The 21,295-nt window shown below is 35.7% G+C and overlaps 1 protein-coding gene across 1 annotated transcript; it reads left to right on the top strand.

Annotated features, from left to right (window-relative positions):
- Window positions 1-7,746: 7,746 nt before the first annotated feature.
- On the top strand, window positions 7,747-10,377 carry LOC111920917 (cysteine-rich receptor-like protein kinase 43). The gene is made up of 6 exons (XM_023916484.3): window positions 7,747-7,901; window positions 8,040-8,176; window positions 8,815-9,022; window positions 9,117-9,354; window positions 9,458-9,608; window positions 9,737-10,377. Exons 1-6 carry the CDS (start codon window positions 7,838-7,840, stop codon window positions 10,190-10,192), a joined length of 1,254 nt encoding a protein of 417 aa, XP_023772252.1. The 5' UTR covers window positions 7,747-7,837; the 3' UTR covers window positions 10,193-10,377.
- The last annotated feature ends 10,918 nt before the right edge of the window (window positions 10,378-21,295 follow it).

The raw sequence follows: 21,295 nt of genomic DNA, 5'->3' as shown, positions 1-21,295 counted from the left end.
ACCAAATGTTGCACCTCGATGGACGGTGCAAACTCCTGATCAAACCTCCTCACAAACTCCTCCTAAGTCATTTGAATCGTGTGTGCTGACCTTAATTAGACCAGTTCGTTATAGTTTTCATCGACGATATACTAGTCTATTCCCGAAGTAAGGAAGAACATAGTCAACATTTACGACAGGTCTTGCAAACCTTAAGGGCAGAGAAATTGTATGCGATGTTCTCGAAGTGCGGATTTTGGATTCGAAAGGTGGAATTCCTAGGTCATGTAGTCAGCAAGGAAGGGATAGATGTCGATCCCTCCAAGATCAAATCTATTGAAAACTGGGCAACCCCAACAGAAATTCATCAGTTTCTAAGTATCGCTGGCTACTACAGAAGGTTCATCCAAAACTTTTCAAAGATAGCAAAACCACTCACCACCCTGACTCAGAAGAGTGTAACCTTCAACTGGGAGGAGAAACAAGAAAATGCTTTCCAGACACTAAAGCAATCCCTCTGCAGCACACCGATCTTGTCCCTCCCAGAAGGGACAGAAGATTTTGTAGTTTAATGCGATGGGTCCAAGCAACGGCTAGGCTGTGTTCTTATGCAGCAAGGTTACTCTTTATATTTTATGTGATAACAAACGGAAATTTTCATGATTGACAACATTTTTCATTTTCATTACTTAAACAATCACGATACAAAATGATAGAATAACCCTAAAAACCTATTACATAGTCATTACAAACTTACTTTTTGGGGGCACATCAAAATTGTAAAGGATAAATTGTTTATCACAAAAAATGAAACTTTTTCTAATTCTAACAAAATTTGCAAGACGGTCCAAATCCCCCCCCCCCCCACCCTACGAGGGTGTGTGGGCATATCAATCTACACATCTGCAACACCAATCCACTCTTCTAACTCTTATAGTTTTTTCTTACAATCAATTATGTTGGAAAATTGGTTTTAAACCAATTTATAAAAATAGGGTTTCCCCATTTTTTGAATGCGAAATTTGAACCCTAAACCATTATTAAATGAATAAATTAATAAATATGTTTGTGTTCCTTTTTGTAATACCTTCGTTTTGGTATATCACATGTTCAAAATGGATTTAAGATGAATGAAAACTTAATCCTAAAAGTAAGAGTGTTGGAAGAAGTAAATAAAATAGTTTAATGGGTGAGAGAAAGTAAAAACAAGTTCAACGACCTTTCTTGCAAATATTTCTTTCTTTTGTAACTGAAACTGTAATCAATATTACACTTTAATTACATATTAAACACACATTGATCTTGTGATTAATAGAGGTGTTTAAATGGGAGGTTATATAATGTGCAGTATAAATATCACTAGTCTACAACTATTTGGAGACATAAAAAAAGAATGTTAAAACTCACTTATTCTCCGGTTCGTATTCTTAGTTTTCTTGCTATATCAAAGGTCTAGGCCTATTGAGGGTTCGATGGTCTTGAAGAGCCACTTCAAATGTTGTATTTTTGGAAACAAACACTCGATAGCGGGAGAATTTGTTTGAGGACAATGTGTTAACCACATGCCTCAATTTTTCTTTTTTCTTGTTTACATTCGTACATTTCCGTAATATTATTCCTATAACCTTAAAAAAATTCGGTTCTACAAAACAAACTAGAAATCGAAAACAATTTTACTCGAATTATTTTTGATATTGTACGATTTTCACGACGAAAATAAAAAATAAAAACAATTTTTGTGAGTTTTTCTTGGTTGTTTTTGGTAAAAACGGCTTCAAAACAGACTTGTTTTATTAAAAACAACATATTTTCTGGAAAAAAAACAACTTTATTTTATCAGTTTTAGTAGTTTTTCTGAAAGCAACTTTAAGTGCTGAAAAATTACTTCAGTAAAAGTTTTACTAGAAAACAATACATATATATATATATATATATATATATATATATATATATATCATATTTTGTTGAAAAGCAGCTCGAAATCTGTTGAAAAACATAATTCTTAGCTGGAAAACAACATAGTTTTTACAGTTTTGCTGAAAAACTACATAAAATTTGGAGAAAAAAAAACAACATTGTGTTTGCTGAAAAACAATATTTTTCTGTAGTTTTAGCCGGAAAACAACAGTATCTTTATAGTTTTGCTGAAAAACTGCATCAAATTTAGGAAAAACAACAATCTTTTAACATTTTTACTATAAAACATCAGTTTTGTTGCAAAAAAGTTGTTATTTACTGAAAATAAGTTTCAATTTTGCTTAAAATTAGAGCCGCAAACTTTCAAAAAGGAATTCACTTTCACTTAAATACCTTAATGAAAAAAGGCAATTAAAAGTGAAATGGATTTTATCTTGTAAAATCACACATGAGAGTTAGTAGATATACCTCTTGTATATAAACCACTAGGCTATAAATGGATTTTCAAGAGGAAAATGAAAACAGATAGATCCAAAGAACATGAGAATAGGTTTGAACACAATTAGATGTGGTTTCAATAGAAATATGTACCAATTTCATGTTTGAAAATTTAGAATCAAATGCTACTTTATACTCCAAGAGCTATTTCCATTAAATCTAATAATATTGGTTGTAATTCATCAAAATAAGATAAAGGTTTTGATCAACATTAGGATTTTCAACATGAAGTTGAAAGGACTGTGAATGGAAATATGAGTATTCTAAATTTGGAATCGTGTGACCGTTTCTTAGAAAATTATATTCGATTAAGTTGTAAACACTAATAATGGTTTTATCGTTTGAACTATTGAGTTTGACAAATCAGTTTAGTGGAATTCCAAATGTGAAGTAAGAGTTGATGGCATATTTGAATATATGGTTGGATTAAAAAAAATAAAAAGGCCTTGATTTTTCATTTGTATGCTCTTATACTTATATGTGGTTGTAACTTCTCGAAATTTGGAAGTATATCATTCTGATATGAAACTAAAACTTCTAAACATATATTTAGATGTAAAAATCTACATAGAACTACCAAGCAGTTATCTTACCCGGAGGAAAACAAAAAAATGTGTAAGTAGTAAAGTCATTATATGACTTAAAGCAAGCTTTGGAGCAACAATTATCAAAAGTTTGAATATGTCATTCAACATCAATGAATGTGATAAAATAGATCCATATAAATGACACTTTAAAGTGTTATTATGTTTTATGACATAGTAGGATCCTAGAGATAGAATGCCTTAAGAATTTACATGTAGATGGTTAAAGAAAGAAATTTCATGGAAAAATACGATATTTGCAAGGAAAATCATGTTTGGTATATTCATAATTACATTTGGCCAATGTTATTGTGAATTCACAAATACATGTAGTGCATATGTTTAATGTATTATGTTGACACAGTTATGCATATTCAATAATGGTAACTATGGTGTAGTAATAACCATATTGATAATGGTCAACATTTGTTGGAAAATATAAGAGAACAAGTTTACAAGTTTAACTAAGGTTAGAAAATGAACTAAAGGGTTTTGTAAGTTCTTGGGAGATGTCCAATGATGAACCAATATCTCCTATATATGTACATGATGGTGAGTTTAGACATATTTGAATAAGACATAACACCATTTAATAATGTCTCTCAAGTTAATTTATCTTTAATGATTACATAAATCAATATAAGATTGCAGATCCGCTAATGAAATGTTGGAAAGGATAGGTCGTTACGAGGAATGGGACTAAAACCCATGAATTAATAACTTGTCGCGAAGGAAAACTCAACCTAGTTGATTGGAGATCCTAAGATCTAGGTTCAATGGGACAACCTACTTGCATATAACATTTGTGAATCATTGTGGGGATTATCCCCAGCTCATTCCTAAAACAAACAGTGATGCATGTTAAGCTTATAGTTGTGGATGATAAATTGGAAAGCGTCACGAATTTGCTTTTAATGATTATTATAGAACCACCTATGTGAAAGAGCGAAGTGGGGTTGCTTCAAAGGGAATTATATGGGCACATTTTTAAGAGCTCTTATAGAACCAAACAAGTGTCCAGGACCATAACGGACACTATAATGAGAACCTAACTAGGTTAGAGAGAATCATATGAGAAACATGTTGATTATTTACACAAACAACAGAACAGTTCAAGGACATCGAGTCTATTGGTCCACTAGTAAAATAAATATATATATATATATATTAAGGGAAGGTTTAAGAGGTAGCACCCATGCGTGATTCAACTATTGGATTTTATATAGGTAGCTTGAAAATGCTTGATCAATTTTCATTCATGTAGGAGATTGTTGGAAAATTGGTTTTAACCAATTTATAAAAATGGGTTTCCTCATTTTTTAACGCAAAATTTGAACCCTAAACCACTATTAAATGAATAAATGCTTATATGTGTAATATCCCAAAAATCAAGGCAAAATTTTCATTTTTAAAACCTTTCCAAAATCCATAAGTTTTACAAAACAAGTTCTCAAAAGTTACTATCATGAAACAGAGTATCCCAAAATCATAAAAAAAAAACACATAAAATCCAGGACGATGTGCATAATCAAGCCTTCGCCTTGTCCCATGTCCTCTAAAGTACCTAAAACCAACAATCGAATTGTAAGCCAAAGTGTAGCGAGTTCCCCCAAAGTACTACACACAACAAAACAAATAACATCATACAAATATGATCCTTCAGCGTGACTGGACCGCCACGCTGGGCATATAGCCGATCTGGACCACTCTCCGTGCCTTTGGCTATGGAGAACCTCGCAAGGCCTACAACCTATCCGAACCTCCCCGGGTATCTTGGCCTTCAGCACAAAGTAGGACCGCCTTAACCCAACCAGAATATGTCGACATATAAAACTAACATAAACACATATCCAACAAATACAAGTAACCATACATGTATACCAATCTATCATATAACTAGCATAACATCATCCTATATATCAGGATGCATAAGCTAGTGGGCCAACATTGGTGCCTTCGACCTATAAGTACAGTGAGGAAAACTCACCTCACAGCCTGAAAGGTAGTTGAGCTGACTGGTACTCCAAATATTGACTCTACATGTCACCTATACAATAAAAAGTGATCAACCTTAATTAACCACTCAAAATACTTTATTTGAACTAAAGTCAATCTTAGTCAACGGTCAATGATCAAAGGTCAAAATCCTTATTCAAAAATCTTACAGCCAGCCGCCACGTCATGAACCTCTAATTGTCACGTCGTGACCTAATGAGACAAATATAGTTGAGATGGTCCATTCTCACATTGTGAGCCATGAATGTTCACGTCGTGAGAAGTGCTCTGAACTGTTATGGAGAAATAAGTTCTTAATCCTTTCAAACTAACAACCATCACTTCAAGAATGACTTATCTACTCCAGAACATCATAAAGATTGTGGATTTTTTGACATGCATGTCCCAAATACAAACTAGGACACAAAAAGGAAGAAATTACATCAAAAATCACGCAAGAGTCTCAAAACGCAACCACACTTCAGATCTAGAGCTTATCTTATCAAATGGGCGTTAGAGATCCATAAAGTTAGCAACTTTATGGATTCCAAACACCATATCACCAAATCCAAGAAAGAAAATTTACAAGAAACCTATATCTAAGCTTATAAACTCATAAAGTTATGATCTTGAAAACTCACAATGGTCCACAAGGTGTGGAAATGAAAAATGGAGAGCTTGAGTGTTAAGATGATGGCTAGATGGTCTTCTTTACTAGAAATCACCACAAAGAGCTCAGAACCAACTATGGAGTGCTAGGGTTTCAAAGGGGAGTGTTGAGAGGTGATGGAGGCTGAGGGTGGGCTAACCCTAGCCCTCACTTCCTTTAAATACAAAACAAAACCCCCAAAATTATGGTTTGCCTCTCAGACAGGCCTCACGTCGCGAGCACCAAAGATGATGTGCGTTTTGAACATGCTCTTCACGACTTGACAGACATCCCTCACATTGTGAGCCAGGTAAAACTCCAAAATTTAACTTAATGAAATGATTACCTAAACTAGGGGTTACAATATGTTTGTGTTCCCCTCTATGATACTTTCGTTTTGGTATATCACATGTCCAAAACGAATTTAAGATGAATGAAAAATTAATCCTTAAAGTAAGGATGTTGGAAGAAGTAAATAAAATAGTTTAATTGGTGGGAGAAAGTAAAGAAAAATTCAGTGACCTTTCTTGCAAATATTTCTTTCTTTCGTAACTAAAACTGTAATTAATATTAGAGTTTAATTACATATTAAACACAAATTAATCTTGTGATTAATAGATGTGTTTAAATAGGAGGTTATAGAATATGTAATATAAATACCACTACTCTACAACCATTTGGAGACACAAAAAGAATGTCAAAACTCTTTTATTTTCCGGTTCATATTCTTAGTTTTTTCTTGTTATATCAAATTTATAATCTAGGCCTAACGAGGATCCGGGTGTCTTGAAGAGCCACTTCAAACTGGTGTATTCTTGGAAACGAACACTTTGTATGGAACGAAATTGTTTTAAGGACAATATGTTAAACATATGTCTTAGTTTTTTTTTCTTGTTTACTTTCGTATATTTCTGTAATATTATTCCTACTAGTTACATATTCTAGCTTTTGTGCACCTTTACTAGTGAATGTCTACGTGTTCATTAAGTAAATAAATATCTTCTCATACCTTTTGATTGGCTTCTTTGATTTGTGTCGTGACTTCAAATATGTAATCAAACATCTTAATTAGTAGTGAAATCTTCCTCTTAATGTCAAACACAAAATTCATATGAATTCATTTTATAGTGAATAAGAGAATGTTATGATTATACACTTTATATAATACTCAGAAAAAAATGATATGTGAAAAATAAATATTGTTACGTGAATTCATGAAAAATGTGGTGAATGAAAGTAAATATTGAAAAGTCAATTGTAATTGTACTAAAATAATCATCTTTACGTTTTTTTAAACGACAAACCATTTATCTGAGACTGAACACACAACCTTCTAGTTAGTTGTTGGATTAGGAACCTCATTAGCCAAGTGGACTAGCCGTAACTTATAATCATCTTTACTTATCATTTCATATATGATGCTACAGATATCATCTATAAAATGGTAAAAGAATCTACTATAATAAATGAAGGTTTTTTGCCACATGTCATTTTCTCATTCATTTGGACACATGATATTTTCTAGAATTTTTAAATTTTCTATTTTCCACTTGTCATTTTATTGTATTTTTCATTTTATTAAATTAAAATTCCACATTTAATGTGTAAGGTAATATATGTGTAAAGTATTTATTAGAAAAAGTTTATATATGTAATGTATTCAATACATTAAAGTCTCATTAATTTTAATAATTCAAATTTTTCTTATTTTTCTTATAAATTCAAACTTTTCAAATTGTTAAAATTTTATATTTATTTTCTTAATTAAACACATATAATACATGTGTCTCACACCTAGTAACCGAATAACAAATGGTAACTACAATTTCACTGATATCATCCGCCAAATGGTTATAAGTTTTTTTTTTAAAAAAAAACAATAACTTCTCGGATGACATTATTTTTATCGTGGCATCAACAAATTGGCAGATGTCATGTGCAAAATTGATAATTATTTTTAATAACCTTCCATTTTTTAATTAAGTTTTTAAAAATAATAAATTGAATAACTTGATTTGTCACTTTTTCTACACGAAAATATAAAAAATTTCATAATTTATACCAGAAAATAATGCTTGTGTCAACGCGCCTTGTTGACCATAAACATTAAACACAACAAAACCCAAATTATCTTCTTGTCCATATACACAGCGCAAGTTCTTTTTCTTATTTGATTATTTTGTTCGTTCATGGGCTCCTCCACTCAACAAAAAGCATGACCAAATCCAAGAACTTCTTCCACAACATCATCAAACCCTTCGGTTCCAGCTCTACGAAAGGTAAAAGCAATCATTTCGTTTCTGAAGAATTCATCAATGATTGCATTTGATATGAAGGAGTTTTTTTTTTATCATCTCCGATGATCTGTTTGTCAAAGATTTTACTTTTTCTTATTGTGCTTTTGAATTTGTAATCAGAAAGCCAAGAAGAAGATTTGTCAAAGCTCGCTGCTCAAGATCAAAAAGTTTTCACTTTCCAAACCCTAGTTTCTGCAACAAAAAATTTCCACCCTGATAGGAAGCTTGGTCAAGGGGGTTTTGGCCCTGTTTTCAAGGTTTTTATCCATCTCTATACCCTTTTTGTGTCACCATTCTTAATTGCCGTAAAACAACCATCTTTATTGATAAATACGAACGAATGATTAATTTGGAACAAATTTTGTAGTTGCTGAACTTTCTTGTTCTATCTTTCCTTTCTGTTGGTAGAGAAGTTTAAAAAAGTACTAGCTTTTGACGCATTGCAACCGGCATTATGTTCCCAATTGATCAACATACTTGTATGCTAACTTAACTCTTTTTGGTATCTTTCTATGTAAGTTGGATTTTCAGAAACAAATGGTTCAAAATGCAATATATTAAGGACAATTTGCAAATTTGGTGGAAAATATGAAGATATTAACGTTTTGAATTAATCTTAAGCAACATTTCGGTGCTAACTTATAAAAAATGAAGAATTAGAGCTCTAGTTAGAAGAAAACAATGAAACTTGCACCCCAATTGGCTACTTTCCCACTATTTTTTGCCTAATTTGGTGATTTTTTTTGCTATTTTCTGCCAACTTGTTTGTTAGGAAACAGGCTTAAAATGCGGATCAATATAAAAACAAGAAAAAGAAATTCGCATCTCTTAGGAATCCAAGTTTTATATAATTTCATAATCTTATTGTAGTGAATCGATTGTTTTGGTTTTATAGGGAAAACTCAATGATGGAGTGGAAATCGCTGTGAAGAAGCTATCACATACCTCAAATCAAGGGAAAAAAGAATTTGTAAATGAGGCCAAATTATTGGCACGTGTACAACACCGTAATGTTGTGAGCTTATTAGGGTATTGTGTGTCCCCCGAGAAGCTTTTAGTATACGAATACGTACCTAATGAAAGCTTAGACAAGCTTCTTTTCAGTAAGCCCTTGATCTTTGACTGAAGTTTTCTTCAATTTTGACTTTAATCTTCTTGAATTTTATTTATAAAATGATTGGGATTTTGTTGATGTAGAATCATCTACAACGCGTGATGTATTGGATTGGAAGCGTAGATACGACATAATTTGTGGTGTAGCACGTGGCTTACTTTATCTTCATGAAGATGCACATGATTGCATTATTCATAGAGATATAAAAGCTAGTAATATTTTATTAGATGAAAAATGGGTACCCAAGATTGCTGATTTTGGTATGGCTAAACTTTATCCTGAAGATCAAACTCATGTACACACTCGTGTAGCGGGTACCAAGTAAGTTTCTTTTTTTTTTTTTTTTTCACTCGATTTCGACCTAGTTTGCTCTTTTGGGCATGTTTTAAATGAATTAATTACATTTTTACCCTTTTCGGTATAGTGGATATATGGCACCCGAGTATGTCATGAAAGGTAATCTATCGGTCAAGGCAGACGTGTATAGCTTTGGTGTGGTGGTTCTTGAGCTCATTAGCAGTCAAAAGAACTTTACTTTCAACCTTGATCCCGATTGCGTAAATCTTCTTGATTGGGTAAGAAGTTTAATAGTTTTTTTTTTCCTGCATTCCTTTGGAATCGTGGATTCCATCGGAATTGGAATCCGTGATTCCGTCGGAATTGGAATTCGTGATTCCATCCCTAACTATATTTTTTTTTACAGGCATACAAGATGTACAAGAAGGGAAAAGGGCTTGAAATTTTGGAGGCAAGATTGGCTTCTTCAGCTGATCCTGATCAAGTAGCTACTTGCATAAAGATTGGATTATTATGCATCCAATATGATCACCATCTACGGCCCACAATGAGCCGTGTGGTGCTGATGCTTTCCCGAAAGCCAACCACACTCGATGAACCAACCCAACCCGGGTACCTGGGCTCGAGACACAGGCGGTCTCATGAGCCCGGTACATTTTCTTCTTCAGAAGGGACTTCCGGCGGGTCCAACTCCACCACCACTGCCGCCACCACCACCGCCACCGGAACTGCTACTTCATCTGCCCGTGCAACTTCAAGTTCCGATCATCGGCATAGGCATCGTGGGTCAACTTCCACGGGTCCAGTATCGGACCCTTATGGGAAACGGCCCGTAGATAATAATAGGTTTTTTACTAGATAATAGAGAAGCTATTGGATAGTATTTAGTAGGGTAGATTTGGAAAGGATGTAAAGTAAATAACAAGGTCTAATTGGTATTTAGCATACAAATATTGATTGTTTTGGGGGACTTAATGAGAGAATTTAACTTGGTTCAATTTTCAAACGCCTTGTGGTGAAATAAGAAAATCTAATATTTTGTTTTGAGTCGATTTTTTGTGAAAAGTTCATGTAATTTTCCTAAAATTCTCCCGTTTACATGTTTTAGGTTTTTGGCAAAAAGATGGATTTTTCGGAGACATTAGCATCTCCAGCAAGCATCCAATCATCTTTTTCGATGATATATGATTTTTTCCGGCCGTCTTGTTTGAACACATCTCTTTTACACAAAAAAAAAAACTAAAAGAATTCAAGTTATCAATCTAATCTGGAAAACTAAATATAAAAAAAATAAAAAATAAAAAATAAAAAAATAAAAAAATAAAAAACTCAATCTTGATGGGTAATGACTTAAAAAAGTAACATAGTTTAGATTGTGGACATATTTATTCACTTATGTTTGTTTTCGTATACGATTAGTCATTATTTTTTTTACATACTTAGTCACTTACGTTTTTTATTTTGTACAAAAACTAAAATAAATGATTAAATGTGTACAAAATAAAAAAATAAAAAACATAATTGTCATATATATACAAAGTAAAATAAAAAACATAAGTGACTAAATATATACAAAAGAAAAACATAAATGCCTAAATATTTACAAGATTAAACATAATTGGCTAAATATATACACAATATAAACGATGTTACATTTTTTAAGCATTAAAATTTAGAAAAGGCAAACAAAAGAGCTCAAAAACCCAAATCGAAATTGTATTAGGGTTTGGTTCTAAAACACAAAATATAAAAGAAAAAAAAAGCTTACAACCTCCACTCAAAGCCTCATTTTGAAACACGGCCTGAAAGATTCAAACCCTAGAACTCATAATGTAACATCTCGATTTATAGGTATTTACATTTTTGACCCTTATTAGGAGATTGTTTGCAAAAAGGTCCAATGTGGCACTTAAATAAACACGTGGAGCTGATGGCGTACGTTTGGTATGTCGGGCGTACGTGGCTGAAGGCCAAACCCTAATTTTTAGGGTTTGGACCCTATTTAAACGTCATTAGCCCCCCAAGGCTCTTTCCCTTATCAGCCTCCAGTCTCATTTCATGCTTTACAAACCCTAATGTCTAGTGTGGCATTTTTTACCTTGAGTGTGTATTTTGGTGATCTTGAATGAGGGAGATGGGAGTGGAATCACCTTGGGAGCTCAAAGACAACCTACATCCAGAAGCACATCATCATTTTGCACCACTTGGAGGTAAAAAGCTCTGATCTTGATGAAGTTTTGCTTAGATCTTGTTAACCATGGATTTGTGTTCATTTTGGTCCCATAAGCTTGGTGTTTATGAGTATGGTATACTCTAAATCATATGAGTTGTATGAGTTGTCCTTTCAGATGTTTTGGAGTGTGTAAATTCATAAACATGTAATATTGGTCCTTAGTTTCCTTCCATGCGTTGGCTATGATGTCTTAATGAGTTAAGAAGTTAGGGCACTTTCTAGCCATGCAAAGTCATAATGTTGGAAACTTTATGACTTAGAATGTTATTTTGGGACTATATCTGCATTTTGACAAAAGGACTTAATGGATTAAGCCCAGGTTAGAAGGAAAAGTTGGTAGCGGAGTACGTTGGGCGTACTCCTGAGTACGTTGCGTGTACTCCCTTAAGCCCCCGATCTGGATGACGAGTACGTCGCGTGTACATGTTGAGTATGTTGGGCGTACTCAGCTGAGTTGACTCGGTTGACTTTTGATCTTTGACCTTCACCAGGATTTTGACCAAGTTTGACCTAGGGGTATTTTGGGTATTTTGAACAATGGTTTGAGACAGGGTCATTGTTTGTTGTGCAGGTGACTTGTAGAGTTGGTATACGGAACGGTGTTGTATCCAGATATCTTTTCAGACTGAGAGGTGAGTTTTCCCTCATTGTACTTGTGGGTCGAAGACATTAATGTCGGCCCATTATATTATGTATCCTGGTATATAGGATGTTGTTATGCGGTAGTGATCTGCTAGACTTGTATCCTGGTATATAGGATGTTGCTATGCGATAATGATCTATTAGACCTGTATCCTGGTATATAGGATGTTGTTATGCGATAGTGATTTGTAGATCTGTCTGTTAGTCTGTTGACTAGTTATATGACTATTTGTTTGCTGAATATATGTTATCTGATATATGTCGACATAGTGTGGGTGGGTTGAGATTGTACTGCTTTATGTGGTCAGTCAACAAACCCGGGGCAATCCAACTAGGAGGTTGTGGGCCAGGGTATCCAATCAGGAGTTTGTGAGCCAAGATAGTCCAACCGGAAGGTTGTGGACCCAGTATGCAATACATGTGGCAATCCAACAGGGAGGTTATGGTCCAAGGTAATCTATAACGACCCAAAAATTATAAGGTAAAATTTTCATTTTTAGTTTAATCAGAAACACCAATTATCTTTTTCCAAACATTCAAAAGTATATCAAAATAAAACAATTATCAGAGTATAATCTCAAAATCATCAAGTTGCGGAAACATGGGTGGATGCGTTGCGATCAAGTCGGGTCCTTCCCTTTCGAGCGGGAAGTGCCTGGAACCATAACCATAAAAAGCCTAAGCACAAAGCTTAGCGAGTTCCCCAAAATACCACATACCAATCATACAACTGGGCTTAGCCCCAGGGTATAATCCAACCCAATATATACATATGGGCCCCGCCATTGGGTGTATTTCAACCAGATCAACACATATGGGCCCCGCCCTAGGGTATCTTTCAACCCAATCATACAATAGTAGGTGTCGTGGGGTCTATTTCAACCCGAACATACGATAGTGGGCCCGCCCTGGGGTCTATTTCATCCTAGTATAATCACATATAAACCACATAGCAGCTATCATCTTAAGTAATACAATAATGGGTCGACATTGATGCCTTCAACCCATGGATACTGTGAGAATACTCACCTCAATCCGAGATAACCGAGATACACGCTCTACTGCTACCGGAAGCCTCACACTGAACATAACCAATTATCCTTAATCAATACTTAAGACAACTCCCAAAATCCAAGGTCCAATCTATATTTTATTTTTCCAATGGGTAAAAGACCATTTTACCCTTCCCATAACTGGTCTGATAATTCAATGCCCAACCTCCAAAAGGCCCACGACCCAAAAGGCCCAAAATGAACTTTTCGGGAGTACACCCCACGTACTAGAAGCGTACTGCCCGAGGATGCACAACGTACAAGTTACCAAAGTGTAACTCTAGGAATCCATGCATTACATTGAGTGTATGCCTACGTACGCCCAACGTACTCATCAGAGGGCCAAAACTCATATTAAGCTCTTAATGGTTAAGACCAAAACGGCCAAACATATATCTGGCCCTTAAAGGGTGTCTTAAGTCATAAAGTTCCTGACTTTATGACTTTGCCTGGTGTAACATCCCCAAAATCACGGCCAGAAAAGACCGGTTTCATTTATGCTTTTAAAATAATTTCAGAGTTAATCCATTGATTTAAAAGAGTTGCGGAATTTATCCCTAAAACATTACATGATAAAATAAGATTTATCAAATCATTTCTTAAAGAAATGTATTCTCATTATATATCAAAACTCGGGATGTCATGTTCCGATACAGACACAAAATCATAAACAATAAAACATAGACCTTACATAGTTATATACAACTACTGGTCTATAAACAAAAAACATCCTCACAAGCTCCCCAACTTATGCTCTCGCGCCACTACCTGTAATACAAAGAAACTGAGTAGGTCAGGCTTGGGAGCCTAGTAAGCATATAGGGTTTTCAACCCACAATAAATAGTTATATTTAATTTCACCAACCAAAAGTAACCCGATTACCCATTCCCGTTATCCTCACTTTACGTCCCTATGACAACAACTATTACAAGGGACCTAATCTAGGATTTTCATCGGGACGGACACTATTGCAAAGGGGTTTCTCAGCAATGGATGTCCTAAGGCAACCATAAGGGGGATAGAATACAACAAATGAACACCCAAGTTCACTACAACTACAGATTATGAGCCTTCCAGCGTTCCACCGAACTATCTAGAAAAGTCTGTGGTCGTCATCCATATTCTGCTGGATGACTAGATCACAATCATATCGAGGTCTCTCATCCATTTTATTTCATCACACATCAACTATTTACCCATGTTTTACCCCAACATTTTTGTAGATAAATATATATATATATATATATATATATATATATATATATATATATATATATATATATATATATATATATTTACATTCATACACAACTTAAAACCAATATAATATATTTATTCAATAGTCATTCCAAATAACAGATAATATATAAACACATAGCACGTATTTTATAGAGAAATAATTCATATCTATGTGTTAGAAGAAAGCAACTACACACTCACTTGATAAGACGATGCTCGGACAGCACTACGACTCTTAAAATAATAATCTTCGATTCTCGTTTAGATTGTTTCGGCTAGAAATCACTTGATCTCATATTCGAACTTTGGGTTGCATACCGCTAAGTCAAAACTTCGAAAAATCATAACTTTCTCATACGAAGTCAGATTTAGACGTTCTTTTTATGCACGCTCTCGGTTTAACGTATTGTACGACTATCGTTTAAATCACTAAGACTAAATATTGCTCTATCGTAAATTCACTATTTACGTCGCGCAGTGTCGTGTCGGTTCTGTCGCGAAACTTCGACAGGTCATAACTCCTTCGTTATAACTCGAATTTCGGAATTCTTTATATTTTCGGAAACCTTGCCACGACCACTACGTCTTCGTGTATCGATATCGGTTTTATCTAACATTTTGTTTTTACGCTTATTTTTATTCTTAATTCATTTAAGCTACACAATTAAGCATAAAACACATAATACTCAAATAATAAATTCTTATTATTTCAAAATGAGTTACAAAGGTTAACCTAGACTATTACATCAACATTAATGCCTAGCCCAGAAACACGGGTGTTACAATTCTCTCCACCTTAGGATGATTCCGTCCCCGGAATCACACATCAACAAACAAATGCGGATAGCGACTAATCATGTCACTCTCCGTCTCCCAGGTAAGATTTGGCCCATTCGTATGTTTCCAACGGACAAGCACTAACTCGACCATCTTGCGTCGCAACTTCTTAGTCTTTCGGTCAACGATTGCCTTTGGTTATTCAATTAACCTCTTGTTCTCATCAATTCTCAATTCCGTAAGTGGAATCATGTCGGGAACTTCTCCCGTGAACTTCCTCAAATAACACACATGAAAAGTGTTATGAATTACATTCAGCTCTTTGGTTAATTCTAGCTTGTAAGCTTGGTTCCCAATCCTCTGAAGAACTTTAAACGGTCCAATAAATTTTGGACATAACTTTCCCCTTTTATCAAATAGTATAAGTCCCTTCCACGGTGAGACTTTAAGTAAAACCGAATCTCCAACTTCAAAAGCCATCGGTCTTCTCTTGTTGTCAGCATAGCTCTTTTGACGATCCTGAGTTGCTATCATTATCTCCCTAATTATTTTCAACTTTTCAGCAGTTTGATGGACTATCTTAGGTCCCATAAACTGCTTTTCCCCAGCCTCAAGCCAACAAGACAACGTACGACATTTTTTTTGTCCATGCATAGCTTGATAAGGTGCCATATTTATGCTCGAGTGGAAACTATTATTGTAGGAAAATTCTACCAAAGGCAAATGCTCATCCCAGTTGCCTTGGAATTCCAGGGTACATGCTCTCAGCATATCTTCAAGTGTTTGTATCGTCCGTTCGCTTTGACCATCAGTTTGTGGATGGTAAGTTGTACTCAAACACAACTTGGTACCCAATTCCTCTTGTAGACTTCTCCAAAACCTCAAGGTGAAACGACTATCATGATTCGACACAATCGTTAACGGAACGCCGTGAAGCCTCACAATTTCTTTCACGTAAGAATTTGCAATTATCGATAGACCATTTCTCATTGGCAGCTATGAAATGCACACTCTTAGTGAAGCGATCAACGACCACCCAAATAATGTCGTGACCATTCTTTGTTCTGGGCAGGTTAATGACAAAATCCATAGCAATGTCTTCCCATTTAACCATAGGCACAGGTAAAGGTTCTAAACTCCCGTATGGTTTCTGATGTTGTGTCGTTTACCCTTTCACAGGTCACACACTCGGCCACATACTTTGCAATATCAAGCTTCAACTTCGGCCACTAGTAGTAGGGTTTTAGGTCCCTATACATTTTAGTGCTACCAGGATGAATCGAGTACATGGTTTTGTGAGCTTCTTCCATCAGAAGATCTCTTACTCCTCCTGACTTAGGCACCCAAATTCGATCTTGGAATACCTTCAGTCTGTGACTGTTTGTACCGAACACTAACGTTTTGCCCAGACGTTCTCCCTTTAGGTCATTCTTCTCAAAAGCTTATCCTTGAGCTTTCTGTATACTCCACAATTGTCGAGACAACTTCTATTCTCATCGCTTTGGCCTTTTTCTTTCAAGATTGACTTTCCGACTAAGAGCATCAGTGACAACATTTGCTTTACCAGGGTGGTAAAGTATCTCACAGTCGTAGTCCTTGAGTAACTCTAGCCAGCGTCGTTGTCTCATATTCAATTCTTTCTGATTAAAGAGATATTGGAGACTCTTATGATCAGTGAAAAGTTTGCACTTCGTGTCATAGAGGTAATGCTTCCATATTTTTAGAGCGAAAACTACCGCTGCCAACTCCAAATCATGAGTGGGGTAGCTCTTTTCATGCTCTTTGAGCTGTCGAGACGCATATGCTATCACCTTTTCTCTTTGGGTCAAAACACAACCCAATCCAACACCAGATGCATCGCTATAAACAACGAAGTCTTCAACTCCATTGGGTAAAGAAAGAATTGGTGCCTTAAAGAGCTTCTTCTTTAGCAGCTCGAATGCTTCCATGTGCTTATCACTCCAAGTATAAGTAGCTTATTTGTGGGTCAAAGCTGTTAGTGGAGTAGCGATCGAAGAAAAGCCTTGGATAAACCTTTGGTAATATCCGGCTAATCCCAAAAAGCTTCGGATCTCTGTGGGACTTTTCGGTTGTTCCCACTTCATCACAACTTCAATCTTTGCTGGATCAACCATTATCCCTTCTTGGTTGACCATGTGACCCAAGAATTGGACTTCTCGAATCCAAAAATCACATTTGGAGAACTTTGCATACATCTTCTCCTTCTTCAAGACTTCTAACACTTCTCGCAAGTGTTGGTCATGCTCATCTTGGCTTTTCGAGTAAATCAGAATGTCATCTATGAACACTATCAAAGATTTATCAAGGAACAGTTTACAAACTTTGTTCATTAAATCCATGAATGTTGTTGGAGCAATGGTTAGTCCAAACGGCATAACCAAGAACTCGTAGTGTCTATATCGTGTTCTGAATGCAGTCTTTTCGATATCCTGATCTCTTACCTTCAGTTGATGATATCCTGACCTTAGGTCGATCTTTGAAAAATAACTTGAACCTTGTAGTTGATCAAACATATCATCAATCCTCGGCAACAAATATCTATTTTTTATTGTTGCCTTGTTCAGCTCTCTATAATCGATGCACGTTCTCATACTTCCATCTTTCTTCTTCACAAATAACACCAGAGCTCCCCAGGGTGATGAACTAGGTCTAATGAAACTGCTGTCCAACAACTCCTGAAGTTGCATCATCAGCTCCTTCATCTCCGTTGGTGCTAATCGATAAGGTGCTTTTGCTATTGGCGTGCTTCCTAGTAACAAGTCTATTCTGAACTCCACTTGTCTATCAGGCGGTAATCCGGGAAGATATTCGGGAAATACTTCCGAATAATCACACATGAAAACAATGCTCTGCATCTCCATTTTCTCCTTCTTAGCATCGATCACAAATGCCAAATATGATGTACATCCTTTGGCCAGACACTTTATGGCTTTCATTAGAGAAATGATTCCAGAATTTACTCTGTATTTGTCCCCATACACCATAAATGACTCTTTCCTTGGCGGGTTTACTTTTACTATCTTCTTCTTGCATAATATCTCGGCATCATTGACGCTAAGCCAATCCATCCCTAGCACGATGTCGAAACCATTGCGTTTGATAGGCAATAATTCCTCATGGAACTTATTCTCATTCAAGTCAATGAGAATGTTTTTCATGCGATGGCTAACAGGTATAAACTTGCCACTAGCAACTTCGACTAATAAATCATTATCTAGTCTATAGACAGGCAAGCTAGTTTTCTACCAAATTCATGCGAAATAAAGGAGTAGTTGGCTCCATAATCAAATAAAATTTGGGCAGGCAATTTGTTTATGAGAAAGGTACCTGAAGCGACATCAGCTTCATCTTTCGCAGCCTCAAGTGTCATCTGAAAGGCTCTCGCCTTCGGCTTTGGCGAAATATTGGGTTTTGTTGTCTCCTTCTTTTTAGGACAGACTTTCAAAATGTGCCCCTCTTCGTTACATCCAAAGCACACTCTCTTGTTGGATGGACACTCATTGACATAATGCCCAGTTTTTCCACATTTGTAGCAGGTCACTTCCTCACTACATTTCCCAGAGTGGTTTTTCTTACACTTTTCACACCATTTCGATTCGCCTCCAAACTTCTTCGAATTAGACTTCGAAATTTTGTTTTTCTTGCTGGAACCCGAAGTTCCTTAAAACTTTCTCTTATCACCAACTTCAATCTTGCTGGCAGTTCTTCCCTTGATCATGTCCTCAACAGACTTGGCAACCCAAATAGTTGCCTCTAGAGTAGGTGCCTGGCGTACTGGCACCGCATACTCCCATGGGAGTCCTTTTGCGCACCGGTCAACTTTTTTCAGCTCATCGGGGACGATGCGCAAAGCAAACTCCATTTTATCTGTAAAGGTATTGGTGTAATCATCGACTGACATGTTGCCTTTAGTCAATGTCAGAAACTTGTTCTCCAACTCCAGTAGATTTTGGGCTGAGCAGAACTTGCGCTTGAACTGCACCAAGAACTATGCCCAAGTCAGTTGTAGTGGCTCATTAGGGCTTAGGGTCTTCCCCAGAGTGTTCCACCAACGAACAGCCCCACCCCTGAACTGACGTGTTGCGAAAGTGGTCTGCAACTTGCCTCTGCAGCCAAACGTCATGAAGGCTAGCTCCATTTCCGAGATCCAATCCATAACTCTGATCAAATCTTCCTCTCTAGTGAAGGTCGATGGTTTGCAAGTCAAAAGTATTTGTACTTGCATCCAAGTCCATCAATCCCTCCCTCCTGGTGGTTTTGTCTAACTAACGGTGGGTTGGCTTGACCAACAGTCCCACTGAAGTTACCTCCTTCCGAATGCCCTTCATTCAACTCAGGTTGTTCAATTGGCATTGAAAGTCCTTCATGAATCTGCCGAAGCAGACGTCTTGTTTCTTCCATCTGACAATCCAACATTGTTTGAATCATCAATTGTACACCAGCCATTGTTATTGGCTCAGGTGTTGCTGCTACAACAGCCACTCGCTCAATCACAGGTGGTTGATTCCTGTCTTCGTTCACGTTTCCAACTCCACTTCTGGTTCTTACCATTTTTTATTTACACACCGAATAAGGTGAACTTAGATCCTCAATCATGATAGATAATTAAATCATCCTTATCACTCCGAAACGTTTACATGCTAGTTCTAATACCGTAATCCTATGCTTAGAATCTTAAACACATGAGGTTTCCAGATCCGGTTGACAACAAACCATAGATCTGAACAAATATTATCATATATGGCAAACATATAACATTTAGCACATAAAAGCATTTTAAGCAACTTTCATAAAATAAGCTAGTGCTCGTGTCTAAAATATGACAGACACACACCTCACAATTTCATTTAGCATACTAAGTTTAAGTCTAGAAATCCTACAAATTCCTAGTTTGCTTAAACTAATGCTCTGATACCAACTATGACATCCCCAAAATCACGGCCAGAAAAGACCGGTTTCATTTATGCTTTTAAAATAATTTCATAGTTAATCCATTGATTTAAAAGAGTTGCGGAATTTGTCCCCAAAACATTACATGATAAAATAAGATTTATCAAAGCATTTCTTAAAGAAATGTATTTTCATTATATATCAAAACTCGGGATGTCATGTTTCGATACAAACAGAAAAGCATAAATAATAAAACATAGACCTTACATAGTTATATACAACTACTGGTCTATAAAATAAACCATCTTCATAAGTTCCCCAACTTATGCTCTCGCGCCACTACCTGTAATACAAAGAAACTGAGTGGGTCAGGCTTGGGAGCCTGTGAGCATATAGGGTTTTCAACCCACAATAAATAGTTATATTTAATTTCACCAACCAACAATAACCCGATTACCAATTCATGTTATCCTCACTTTACCTCCCTATGACAACAACTATTAAAAGGGACCTAATCTAGGATTTTCATCGGGACGGACACTATTGCAAAGGGGTTTCCTCAACAATGAATGTCCTAAGGAAATCATGAGGGGGATAGAATACAGCAAATGAACACCCAAGTTCACTACACCTACAGGTTATGAGCCTGCCAGTGTTCCACCGAACTGTCTAGAAAAGTCTGTGATCGTTATCCATATTCTACTGGACGACTAGATCACAATCACATCGAGACCTCTCATCAATTTTATTTCATCACACAACAACTATCTACCCATGCTTTACCCAACATTTTTGTAGATATATATATATATATATATATATATATATATATATATATATATACACACACACACACACATTCATACACAACTTAAAACCAGTATAATATATTTATTCAATAGTCATTCCAAATAATAGATAATATATAAACACATAGCACGTATTTTATAGAAAATAATTCATATCTATGTGTTAGAAGAAACCAACTACACACTCAATTGATAAGACGATGCTCAGACAGCACTACGGCTCTTAAAATAATAATCTTCGATTCTCGTTTAGATTCTTTTGGCTAGAAATCACTTGATATCATATTCGAACTTTGGATTG

Source organism: Lactuca sativa, chromosome 3, assembly GCF_002870075.4.
Source record: "Lactuca sativa cultivar Salinas chromosome 3, Lsat_Salinas_v11, whole genome shotgun sequence".
Classification (NCBI taxonomy): Eukaryota; Viridiplantae; Streptophyta; class Magnoliopsida; order Asterales; family Asteraceae; genus Lactuca; species Lactuca sativa.
This window is presented reverse-complemented; position numbering and strand designations above follow the sequence as displayed.

Bases quoted from the DNA above. Each gene is read 5' to 3' on its own strand.
- LOC111920917 (XM_023916484.3), top strand. From the start codon at position 7,838: ATGACCAAATCCAAGAACTTCTTCCACAACATCATCAAACCCTTCGGT. The intron at 7,902-8,039 runs GTAAAAGCAATC...ATTTGTAATCAG, and splicing joins CGGTTCCAGCTCTACGAAAG to AAAGCCAAGAAGAAGATTTG. The intron at 9,609-9,736 runs GTAAGAAGTTTA...TTTTTTTTACAG, and splicing joins GCGTAAATCTTCTTGATTGG to GCATACAAGATGTACAAGAA.